The sequence below is a fragment of the Ictalurus punctatus genome, chromosome 12 (genome assembly GCF_001660625.3).
Source record: "Ictalurus punctatus breed USDA103 chromosome 12, Coco_2.0, whole genome shotgun sequence".
In the NCBI taxonomy this organism is placed as follows: Eukaryota; Metazoa; Chordata; class Actinopteri; order Siluriformes; family Ictaluridae; genus Ictalurus; species Ictalurus punctatus.
Window position 1 is genome coordinate 32,918,941 of NC_030427.2, and position 13,440 is coordinate 32,932,380.

Sequence of the window (13,440 nt, forward strand, 5' to 3'; positions counted from 1 at the left end):
CTAAGGAGACAGACTTTATGTCACTGCCTGAGAATGCACCCTACTTAGGCAGCCTACTACACAATTTAACACAACAGCATTCAAAATATACATTATTTTAAAGTAGTAACAAAATGAAATGGCACAATGCGCTTTGTACTCGATTATTGGCTCAGGCCTAATATCAAGTTTTATGTGAAGTGTGTGTGTGTGTGTGTGTGTGTGTGTGTGTGTGTGTGTGTGTGTGTGTGTGTGTGAGTGTGTGCGTGTGTGTAGAAAGTGGTATTTACAACAGAGAAAGGCTTCTCGTTATTTCTTCCTCATTTTTCCCCCTCATTATATATATATATATATATATATATATATATATATATATATATATATATATATATATATATATATATGTGTGTGTGTGTGTGTGTGTGTGTGTGTGTGTGTTCATGGGGGCTTTTGTCCCTCGGCTATAAATATTAGAATGGTAAAATAGCTGAAACTTGGAAATGTAACCAGAATAAATAAACAAAGAAATAAATAGATAGATAAATTAATTAATTAATAGACTTCTACACATCATCAGCGTCAGCATTAGCGTTAGCAACATCCGTATACCAGCCTGGCTAATCACAATGTTATTGGTAGCATTATTGTGGTTGTTATTGTTTATTACCCTGTTAGCGTTTCATACGACTCATTCGCTACTGACCCAAAGGAAAAAGAGAGAGAGGAGAGGAAAGAGAGAAAGTGAATAATCATTTTATCTATCATCTTTCCTCTCTCTCTCTCTCTCTCTCGCTCTCTCTCTCTCTCTCTCTCGCTCTCTCATTTGTATTGTCGCTCACACATTTCCAGATGGCCACTTGTCTAATCACTCCTCGGTAGCACGATCTTCACTTCCTTTGGTGCAGGAACACAGCATTGTTTACAGGCACCAGGCTGGTGCAGTTAACCCCACCTCCAACTCCACCCCCATTCAGCCCTTTTGGTCAAAGCCATTCATGCTCCCCGCTTGTTTATTGTTCTGTCCATCACTGACTGTTGTGCATCTACACGTCTGACTCGATGCTGGAGAGTTTTTCGTACACATGGCCGTTGGTGCCGTTAAAAGGTCGTGGCGGCCCGAGAGCCGAGTGCTGATTGGCGAATCGAGATGAGGGAAGGAATGATGAAATCCCGGAAGGATTTCCTGGGTTCCTCGGATCAGGACGCTGCTGCTTTTTCGTATAGTACGTTTTAGCGCCGTGCAGCAAGCACTGATCATCTCCAAATGTTGGCACGAATGGATTGTGATTGGTGTGATCAGGATAGAGTGATTTTGACAGGAAGTAAGGGTCTCTTTCCCCTCGGAATGCACTCAGGGAGTGGTGGGCGGGGCTATAAAACTGCTGGGTATCAAATAAATGGGAGAATGAGCCCTCCATACAGCGATCCTTCTCCTTCAAACTCACACTGCGAGGAGGTAGAAAAGCCCCACCTACATCATCCATAGCTCCTCCCCCTGCCCGCAAACTGAGCCCTTCATCATCCCTGTGCAGGTCCATGAAGGCATCATAAGAATGCTGTCTGCGTAAAGGTCTCGCGCTAAATGCTCGTCGCCGCTGTGAAGGTGTTTGACCCCGCCCACTTATTGACTCCATTACATGATTGCTGTCCTCGCTGATGTTGTACAAGTTTCCTGTACGCTTACAAGCATCGCAACGCATACATGTGGCTGAAGTGGGACGGCTGGCCCCACCCCCAGCTCCTGATGCCACACAGCTATTGCTTCCACCAGCTCCGTAAGCCCCACCCCCTGTGTGCTGTGCCAATCGTTTACTTCCTGAACTGCTAGCATGGCAATTTCGACACTCCCATTCCCCTCCTCCCACTTTAGACTCCACCTTTGATGGTTTGCTTTTCAGGAAGTCATCTACAGGCACCAGGCTAGTGCAATTAGCCCCCCCTCCAGCCCCACCCCCACTTGGCCCATCAGTCAAATCCACATGCTCCCATTGGGGCACACCTTCTTTGGGACGGAACTGGTCCAGATAAAAGTCTCGAAGGCTTTCTTTGTCCTGGTACAGGAAGGACAAAGATCCACCTCCTCCTCTCATTTTGTGTTCTGACAGAGGCGGAGACACAGAGCGGTGTCCATGGTGACGGTGATGCCCATGGTGCTGTCTCCGTCGGTAGCCAAGTTGGGCGTGGTCCAGTTCTCGGCGCGATTTGGCGGAAGCAGGCCGCTTCTTCAGACTGTCCCCATGCTGCTTTCTCTTTCTACTGTCGCTCTCCAGGTTACCGTAGGTTATGGTGTGAGTGGAAATGTCAGACATGTTGTCTCCGTCGCCATAACGGTCATAGGCAGGGATGTATCCCGAAGTCCCACCTTTAAAGGAGAACTTCCTGTATGGCTCTGGTAGTCCAAGTGGCGTATGTCCCTGCAGTAGGTCAAAGTTGCTCATGTTTCTGTGTGTGAGGGCGGAGCAGTCAAAAATGGCACCATCCAATGAGCTGCCAGAACCCAGGCTGGGGGCAGGGCCAGGGACAGAGCCCGAACGTCGGTGCAGGTATAGGTCACTCTCGTTGCGGTGCAGGTTTCCGAAGGTGCGTTCGACCTGATCGATATAGTCACTAAATGCATTATTGTCATTGTTCTCGGACAGGTACGGCACTCGGCACTCCGAGTGACGTCGCTGATCGCTGATGTCATAAACGGACGAGTCACGGCGTAGGTAGTCCAGTGCGCTGTGGGGGGAACCGTTTACCCCAGACAAGGATGCCATGTTTTTAGCTGTGCGCAGCAGACGCAGGATGTTGGAGTGTGTGTTGTTTATGGTGGTTGATGGAGAATTCATTGCTGAACTCTTGGTTTCAATCTCAACACCATGGATGCAGCTGTACACTTCCTGCAAGAGAGGGAGAGAGAGAGAGCTTTATAAGTAAGAGCGACAGAAAGAAAGTGAGTTTTAGTCTGAGAACTAGCTAGTGATGAGTTCTAGTATTTGGGATAGAGCCAAAATGGCTGACGTTCCAGGAAGAGTGCGAACTAGTGATGAATTCTGGGGTTTGGGACAGAGCCAAAATGGCCACAGCAAGCTTGTGATGCTAATAGTATTAGAGAAAGAGCCGGAGCTTTGCTGGAGAGGGCTGGAGAGAATGTACAGTGATAACAGTGTCATAAATGTGTGACTGTAAGTGTGATTTTCAAAAAAAAAAAAAAAAAAAAAAAAAAAAAAAGGAAACAAGTTAGCACCCATAATAAATAAACAGCAAGCGTGCTAACAGAAAACATATGACACACAAATGTTCAACATTAGCATTAGCACACGCATGTGTCTGTATATGTATATGTTTATGTAGGCAAACATACAGTAGTAACTGAGCTGCAGATGGAAATTCTAAGAAGAAGCCTTCATTTGTCACATATATATTTTTTTATTATTATTACAGCACAGTGAAATTCTGTTATTCGTATATCCCAGCTTGTTAGGAAGTTGGGGTCAGAGCAGAGGGTCAGCCATGATACAATGCCCCCTCGAGCAGAGAGGGGTAAGGGCCTTGCTCTAGGGCCCAACAGGGCTAGCTTGGTGGTTTGGGGGCTTGAACCCCAACCTCCTGATCAGTAACCCAGAACCTTACACAATTACAATTTTAACTCGTATTCAGATGTGATGTCTCATTAGATATTTTAAAACCTGATCCATGTGAAAAATTAGCATGGCATTTTAGCTTAATATGTTGAATTTCCTGTACGAAAGTAGCTGATTATTTGCAATCTTATTCATTACTCAAAACAGCTGGAACACTATAATGCTTTAAATGAGTGAATAAATGAGTGATACACTTTTTTCCTTCAGTTTCGTTCCAGCTAGCCATTGATGCTATGTTAGCATGTCAAACGGTATCTAAAGAAGATACATGATACACATGATATCATTACATTTAACATGTTAAACAACACTGTAGTTTAATAAGTGTTCATTTATAACCTGTCACTGCTTCCTGTTTACATGCTAAGGAGGAAAACACAGGATTATATGATGCAGCAGATCGCGATTCATGAGCTATGAATCCATTTGTTCTGTGTGTGTGTGTGTGTGTGTGTGTGTGTGTGTGTGTGTGTGTGTGTGTGTGTGTGTGTGTGATGTTAGTGAGTGAAGCTAATTTTATTTGAGCTTCCTACTTGTTATGTGAGCAGGAGGTGTAGATGCTAATGGATTTGGCCCCGGGGTCAGAAAACAACACACACATGCGCACACACACACACACACACACACACACACACACACACACACACACACACACAAAACCCATTACTGATGTGTTTTGACCACATAACTATGGAACTCATCTCATTACCTCACTACACACACACACTTCACAAGCTCAGAAAAAATTCCCTTAGGGCTCTTTATATTAATCTCATCGAAACACAATGCAAAACCAACACACACACACACACACACACACACACACACACACACACACAGAAATGTGACTCTTCTGCTAAAACTCAAACTACAGCTGCATTAAGAAAAGCAACGTAATGCAATATGATACACACACACACACACACCGCACACACACACACTCACACACACACACACACACACACACACACACACACACACACATTCTCACAAACCCAATGATGTACAAAAGGTGTTATGCACCGAATGTTTGGGTCAAACACTGTCTGTGTGTGTGTGTGTGTGTGTGTGTGTGTGTGTGTGTGTGTGTGTTCTGATAAAACACTACAATACACATATGCTATATACAACTAAATACTGTCACAATACACCTTCACACACACACACACACACACACACACACACACACACACACACACACATACACTGTGATAACACACAAAAATACACACATTTGTGCACATGCTGCAATATACACACTACACCTGAAAGTGAATTTTCCATTTAAAAATGAAAGAGAATTTTAAACTTGACACTTTAAACCCAAACTTAAACTAAAGTCAATTTAAAACTGAACTAAAAATTGAACTAAAGTCAATTTAAAACTGAACTGTTGACATGAAAATGAATTTAAAAATTGAAAACTGAAACTGAAGTGAATTTTCAAGTCAGGCTTTGAACTGAATGCGAATTTTGAATTTAACTTTTGAAGTAAAGTGAATTTTTATTCAAAGTAAACTGGCACTGAATTCTGAGCTGAAAGCTTTGAGCTGGAATTGAATATTGAGATCTTCAAAACTAATGTAAAATAATCATGTAAAACTAATAATGTAAAACTAATAACGTCAAACTATAAAACTAATGAAGTAAAACTAATAATATAAAATGAATAATGTAAAACTAATCATGTAAGATCTAAAAGTGAATTTTATGAGTGTAAAATCAATTTCTAAAAATTATTCAAATGCATTTAGAGTCACTTAAGGTTGTTTAGACGCAAGTCATTTAAAATTATTATGGTCATGCATCAATGAAAAAAGTTGTGTGTGTGTGTGTGTGTGTGTGTGTGTGTGTGTGTGTGTGTGTGTGTGTGTGTGTGTGTGTGTGTGTGTCTCACCCTGCTGATGGTGAAGGTGAGGCCGGGTTTTCCAGAGCACACTCCCATGCAGCAGAAGCGCAGGTGTGAGTAGAAGACGTGCTCTGCAATGAAGGTGATTAGCGACAGGGCCATGGCCGCTCCCAGCATGTAGAACACACCCGCCATGTTATCCACGTCCAGCTGACTGCTCATCACCTCATTCTTCTCGTGGTGGCAGATCCCTGTGAGCCAGAGTGCCTCGAACTCCTCCATATCTCCTGCACACACACACACACACACACACACACACACACACACACACACACACACACACACACACACACACACACACACACACAGGAGGAGGGTAAGTCCATGTTGATTTATAGCTCACTGAGGTTTTATCATGTATGTGTGTGTGTGTGTGTGTGTGTGTGTGTGTGTGTGTGTTTACCATCTCCGAACAGCTGTAAGATGGCCAGATCCACGTGTCTCTTCCACCCTGAGTCTTTCTGGATGGCGATGCCATATCCTGTGGAAGCAAACACTTTCCCTGAGCCGATTGTCACCAGCTTGCAGCCTTCGTCACGACCCGCCATGTAGTTCAGCACGGCAGCATCGTAGATAAACGCGTCCAGCTTCCTAAAATGCACGCACTTGATTACACATCACTTCTCTGAGAGCTCAGATTTATCTTCTTTTTCAGTATGGTGGAACCCATATTAATTAGTGTTAGCAGTTGATGCTAAATGTAATTTTAGTCATACAAAGTTTTTCCAACGGGTAAATTTTGGCGTTCCTGCTGGTTGTATCTCATTTCCACTCTCAATGTGTCTTTACATTGTCCATACATAAGACGTACAGGCTATGTAGTAGCTAGCTGTCGACGCTAAAGGGCAGTTACAGTGTCATTTTAATAACACAGAGTAGTAATTTACGAGCAAGTCTAATGTAAACATTGATGTTCCGGATAATTCTGTCACATCTTCCTATTTATAGTGTCGATATAAAACGTCATGGCTACATGCTAGCTAGATACATCATTAGCCTAGGTAGCTAGTCGATTTTTCCCAGTTAACTCGCAACAGCGTTTTTTCACAGCTATACCTACTTGAATGAGTACTTGTGAATGAGTTTATAACTTGTTTTGGTAGCTGCTGTTAATGAGCTACAGTCTTACCTTAGCAACAAATAGCTACAGTATATAGTGGAATTAGCCTAGTTGGCACTTGGAAGCAAGCTAGGAGCATATTTAAAGTTAAGTACCTAACCAAATAGTTAGCATTAAACAGCTATATAAAGTCATATTCAGGGTTAAGTTAAGCTCATGTAGTGAGGATTTAAGACCTGAAAAATAACTCGAGTGATATTCAGAAGTTAAATGAGAGTTACGCGTTTGGGTCATTGGGGGAGTTTGTCGTGTCTCAGTTACGCACATTCCTGACCTTGAAATGAACAGCTTTTTTCTTTCTGCACATTATCAGCCCAAGCGAGAAGTGACCTTGTTAAATAATAATATCATTCCTTTAAGGCTTAGTTCATTTTTTCCTGTATTTAGGACATTGATTAATCAGAGACATCACTTATCTCAAGGAGTGAAATTCTCCTGATAAAATTATGGACGAACTTAAAGATTCTCTGTAAGCCTAGCAGATGAGTGCTAGGTCAGATTATCCTTCAAACCGTAGACACATTTTCTTAGCAGAGCGTATCTAATTAACACAAACACTGACATTATCTTATTAATTAACAAAAAAAACCTGCCAACCTTGGAGACGTGAACTGATGATTTTGATAATATGAAATTTTACTTAATCAGGTACATATCCATACTCTGAATATGAGGAAATTAATCCACATAAATTGACGTAAGTTTTGTACTTAGGTCGCTGTTTAAGTAGCTAGCTAAGAGCTTACTCATTAGCCAACCATCTTAGCTTAGTTAGTGTTAAATATTTGTTGGCTTATTAAACTAACATTACTGTTAGAAAGCAAGTGTATCTCACTCTCTCTCTCTCTCTCTCTCTCTCTCTTTCTCTATCTCTCTCTCTCTCTCTCTCTCTATATATATATATATATATATATATATATATATATATATATATATATATATATATATATATATATATATATATATATATATATATATATAGATTTATGTAAGACACAGTGTGTGATCGTGTGTGCTGGTTCTGACCCAGCTTTCAGGCTTTGCAGAGCTTCATCCACATTGCGCTGGTTGAATTTCACCATGTACGAGTGCATCTCCCTATAGTTATTACGGATATTCCGCTCGGTACTGCCGTTTGGCACAGTCCCAAACCGAAACGGAGGAGAGAAGTCATTAGGTCTCTGGAACTAAAAGAGAAAGAGAGAACCAGGAGAAAAAAGTAAGAGACAGAGATATTAAATAATACACAATTGTTGTTTTTTGTTATTGACTGAATGCTATAGGGACAATGTTGCACAACATATACACAACTCAGAAACACTTCCGTCTTATTTATTAGAATTATTGTGGCTCTTCTGACCATGTACCTTTTTGTCACTGAGGCCTGAGACCTGGTCAACGTACTCCTCCTGGATCATGAACGCTGCGAGGTTGGCAGTGTAGCTGGCCAGGAATATCACAGCAAAGAAAGCCCACACAGACACCATGATCTTACTGGTAGTTCCTCTGGGGTTCTGCACAGGAACCGAGTTGTTAAACACTAAACCCCACAGCAGCCAGATCGCCTTTCCAATAGTGAATGATGGACCACCAGGCTCTGTAAAAAAAAAATTTAAAAAAAATTATAGTTGATGATTAATGATTTAGGTAGCACTCATGCTAATAATTAACTAAATTAAACTGAGAGTGAATTAACCTTCTCTATCTGCCTCTCAATTCTGTTAATTAAATCCAACATAGCTTTATTGTCATGACTGGTATTTAAATTATTAATCAGACAAAGAGCCTAAGACAGACAGACCAAGAGACCGATGTTTAAAAATCACCTCTTCCATCGGCGAGGCAGCGGTTGTAGCCCACAGGACTGAAATACTCAAAAACAAACACAGCGATGGCGGAAACCAGCAGCAGCATGACAAACATCATCACCCACACGTCTGCACTGAAGGGCTCTGAACACACACACAAATACCAATTTCAGCACTTCCGAGTAAATTCTCCACAGCACAGACACCACAGAGTATTTTGGGGTACATTAGTCAAGCCAGTTGAGGTTTACAGCAAGAAAATCTGCAGTTATAAAAGCTATTGCAGCGTATTCTGTTGTATGTTTGAGTAGCTTTTCACCCAGAAATGCCGATGGTGACACAGTGCCGTTGCTACGGGAGACCATGACACTGATTCCAGTCTCAATGAAAGGCACAGAGAAGTCAATGACCTCTGACCTTTCCTCGTTTATAGTGAGAGAACCAACAGCCATGTGGGCGTTTTTCAACACCACCTAGAGCAGAAGATAAAGAGACATTATGTATACCTCAGAGTAAAGTTCATTTGGAATAATAGCTGACTTACAACCAGCAGAACAGAGGCAATGGTGCTAAACAAGAGAAGCAGCTGAGAAACCAGTGAAGATTAATAATCCTAATATAAAGCATTAAAGCCGAAACTAAATCTAAACTCAAGCCCTTGATTAAAACTGACCTCTACCCTAAACTGACCGCTAACCCTAGAACAATGGTGTAAAAGGGGTGTGGATGATGCGACTGGCACCCTATTAAACATGATTCTGTCACACCTTGAGGGTGCAAAGACGTTTGTAAGATTAGTTTCTATTGATTTTTCTTCAGCTTTTAATTGCATCCAGCCTCATATTTTAGCAGGAAGGCTAGGAAGTATCCACAATGTTGATTCTGGCCTGATTTGTTGGCTGGTGGACTTCTTAACTGGAAGGTCACAATGTGTGAAGGTTAATGGTGTCCCATCAGATGTTGTTGTTTTTTTTCACCCCAGGGGTGTGTCCTTTCACCTCTTTTATTTGCGTTGTACGCTAATGAGTGCCAAAGCCAATACGACAGGCATCATATAATTAAGTTTGCAGATGATCATGTCTCTCCTCAGCAGTGATGATCCTGCCCTGAGAATGGTCCTGTAACGGCAGGGTTCAAGTTGTGTTTTTTGGACATTAATGTGTCTAAAAGTAAAGAGATGACAATAGATTTTAGGAAGAATCCTACGGTCATCTCCCCAGTTGTGACAGGGACCAGGTGATCGAGGTTGTAATATAAATATCTTGGCATTGAAATTGATAAGTTGACCTTTGAGTCTCAGGTGGATGCTGTGTGGAGGAAAGCTCACCAGCACATGCACTTTTATCGCAAGCTTCAAATGCTGATAATACTTTTATGAAAATGTTTTACTCTTGTTTTATTGAATCTGTCCTCATGTTTTCTTTGATTAGTTAGTTCGGGTCACTCAATTTCAAATATAGATTGCAGAGTATTGTTAAGGTGTGCAGCAAAATTGCAGGTATGGCCTTGAACGATTTAACTCATTTGTCAAGGTCAGGACATTCAAGAAAGTCCAGTCAATTCTGGCTGATTCCAGACATCGCCTGTCTCAGGATTTTAAGTTGCTTCCATCGGGCTGCAGATACACTCTCCCAACATGTAGATCAAATAGGTTCAAAAACTCTTTTGTCCCAGTGGCCATTGGTTTTCTAAATAATTTAAATTGACTTTTACGTTGTAATTATTACAGTGCTTTCTTGTTTGTTTGATTGTTGCTCGCGTGGTTACTGCTGACTGATGTATTTCAGTAGGGCAGTGGTAGCTGAGAGGTTAAGCTGTTGGACGGTCGGTGCCAGTCTGCCACTGTTGGGCCCTTGAGCAAGGCCCTTTACCCTCAACTGCTCCGTTGTTAAAATGAGATAAATGTAAGTTGCCTTGGATAAGGGCGTCTGCCAAATGTTGTAAATGTAAATGTATTCCCACTAACCCTAAACCTACACTAAATTTGAGTTCAGTGTGTCTTTCTCTACCTTTAACCCCATTAACCTAATTCTATATCCTACACTTAAACTTAATTCTGACTCTAAGCCATTACCCTAAACCCTAATCTGTAGCAAAATCTCAATCCATAACACCTTAATGCTACTCCTAACTCTCAGACAAAGCATATCCAAAATCCTTAAATTTAGGAGTTATTTCTCCGTACCCTAAGCCCTAAACCCTACCTCCCTATCATTATTGAGACACAACCATGAGAGTAAAAGAACAGAACGAAAGTGAGTGAACAGAAAGTGGGTTATCACACTAGGTCACGCTGGAAATAGACATTCTACTTACCATACTCCCTCCCTCTCTGTCTCCGTCTCTCTCTCTCTCTCTCTCTCTCTCTCTCTCTCTCTCTCTGTCTGTCTGTCTGTCTCCGTCTCTCTCCCTCTCTCTCTCTGTCTGTCTGTCTGTCTCTGTCTCTCTCTCTCTCTCTCTCTCTCTCTGTCTGTCTGTCTGTCTCCATCTCTCTTTCCCTTTCTCTCTCTCTCTCTGTCTGTCTGTCTGTTTCTCACTGTTTAGCCCTATATGCATTATAGCGAGACAAAACAGAATCTAACAAGATGTGTGTATGTGTTCGTTTGTGTGAGAGAGATTTGTGCATTCATTAATTTGTCTTTTTTCTGTCTGTCTCCATGTGTTCTCTCTCTCTCTCTCTCTCTCTCTCTCTCTCTCTCTCTCTCTATCTCTCTCTCGCTCTCTCTGTTATGAAACTGACCTGTGTGGGTGGTACTGAGATGGAGTTTTGCAGGACCTGTGTGAGTGTGAATGTGTTTGGAATCAGTGTTCTGCTGCAGATGAATGTAGAATGACTGTTGCTTATCAGTGTAAGTTAAAATAAGCCAGAAATAAATCTAATGTCAAGGACAAAAAAGAATAAACTTTAACTATAAACCCTATCCTAACATAATCCATAACCCCAATTACAAAATCGGTCTCTAAATCATCAAGCAAATAATTGGCTTTGAAGGTGTTACACCATAATTTATATATATTTAAAAAAAAAAAAAAAAAAAAAAAGCAGACAGATAGTATAACTATAGTATAACAGTTCACATTTAAAAAATGACTTCAACTAAATTCATACTATTTGATTAAAAAAAAAAAAATCTGTACTACCTACTGTCCTCTCTAACAGGGTTTTAGCTTCATGGTATTCTTAGACCCTGGCCTATTTGTACTAGTGTGAGGATAATTTCTCCATGGAGACCACAAAGCACTCCTGTAAGTCACTAAGGGCATCTGCTGTATCTATGCCGAAAACAGAATTATAAATATGTTTTGGAAAATAAATGGTGGAAAATTTGTGAATTAAAAACAACATGTGCTTCTACAAACAGAGCAGAATGAACATGAAACTGGGACATTCACAATGAAATTACAATTCAAGATTAAAGCGTTAAACACACTCAACATTCACCATTAAACTGATGATTTCTGTAACCGATCATCTCCATAACTGACCATTTCTGTAACTGATTATGATTGTTAGTTATCATTTCAGTAACTGATGATCTCTGTAACTGATCAAGTCTGTATCTAATCATCAGATCATTTTGATATCTGATCATCTCTATGACAGATTATCTCTCTTACTGTCTCAGTAAGCGATGGATCAGTAAGCGATGGATCAGTAGGTGATGGATCAGTAGGTGATCAGTAGGTGATGGATCAGTAAGCGATGGATCAGCAGGTGATGGATCAGTAAGCGATGGATCAGCAGGTGATGGATCAGTAGGTGATGGATCAGTAGGTGATGGATTAGTAAGTGATGGATCAGTAAGCGATGGATCAGCAGGTGATGGATCAGAAAGTTATGGATCAGTAGGTGATGGATCAGTAGGTGATGGATCAGTATGCGATGGATCAGCAGGTGATGGATCAGTAGGTGATGGATCAGTAGGTGATGGATCAGTAAGCGATGGATCAGTAGGTGATCAGTAGGTGATGGATCAGTAAGCGATGGATCAGCAGGTGATGGATCAGCAGGTGATGGATCAGTAGGTGATGGATCAGCAGGTGATGGATCAGCAGGTGATGGATCAGTAGGTGATGGATCAGTAAGCGATGGATCAGTAAGCGATGGATCAGTAGGTGATCAGTAGGTGATGGATCAGTAAGTGATGGATCAGCAGGTGATGGATCAGCAGGTGATGGATCAGTAGGTGATGGATCAGTAGGTGATGGATCAGTAGGTGATGGATCAGTAGGTGATGGATCAGTAAGCGATGGATCAGTAGGTGATGGATCAGTAGGTGATGGATCAGTAAGTGATGGATCAGTAGGTGATGGATCAGTAGGTGATGGATCAGTAAGTGATGGATCAGTAAGCGATGGATCAGTAGGCGATGGATCAGTAAGCGAGGGATCAGCAGGTGATGGATCAGTAGGTGATGGATCAGTAAGCGATGGATCAGCAGGTGATGGATCAGTAGGTGATGGATCAGTAAGCGATGGATCAGTAGGTGATGGATCAGTAAGCGATGGATCAGTAGGTGATGGATCAGTAAGCGATGGATCAGTAAGCGATGGATCAGCAGGTGATGGATCAGCAGGTGATGGATCAGTAGGTGATGGATCAGTAAGCGATGGATCAGTAGGTGATGGATCAGTAGGTGATGGATCAGTAGGTGATGGATCAGTAGGTGATGGATCAGCAGGTGATGGATCAGTAGGTGATGGATCAGTAAGCGATGGATCAGTAGGTGATGGATCAGTAAGCGATGGATCAGCAGGTGATGGATCAGAAAGTTATGGATCAGTAGGTGATGGATCAGTAGGTGATGGATCAGTAGGCGATGGATTAGTAGGTGATGGATCAGTAGGTGATGGCTCAGTAAGCGATGGATCAGTAGGTGATGGATCAGTAGGTGATGGATCAGTAGGTGATGGCTCAGTAAGCGATGGATCAGCAGGTGATGGATCAGTAGGTGATGGATCAGTAGGTGATGGATCAGTAAGCGATGAATCAGCAGG

General features: G+C 41.8%; 1 protein-coding gene across 1 annotated transcript in view; it reads right to left on the reverse strand.

Annotated features, from left to right (window-relative positions):
* Positions 1-401: 401 nt before the first annotated feature.
* Positions 402-13,440, reverse strand: part of LOC108272399 (glutamate receptor, ionotropic, N-methyl D-aspartate 2B, genome duplicate a) — a 46,190-nt gene continuing 33,151 nt past the window's right edge. Inside the window, exons 9-15 of the mRNA XM_017480792.3 lie at positions 8,762-8,915; positions 8,461-8,586; positions 8,002-8,231; positions 7,661-7,821; positions 5,918-6,105; positions 5,503-5,741; positions 402-2,861 (exon numbers count right to left, since the gene is read on the reverse strand). Coding sequence (XP_017336281.2) covers positions 1,023-2,861; positions 5,503-5,741; positions 5,918-6,105; positions 7,661-7,821; positions 8,002-8,231; positions 8,461-8,586; positions 8,762-8,915 — 2,937 coding nt within the window. The 3' untranslated portion in view covers positions 402-1,022. The remainder of the gene's footprint in view (positions 2,862-5,502; positions 5,742-5,917; positions 6,106-7,660; positions 7,822-8,001; positions 8,232-8,460; positions 8,587-8,761; positions 8,916-13,440) is intronic.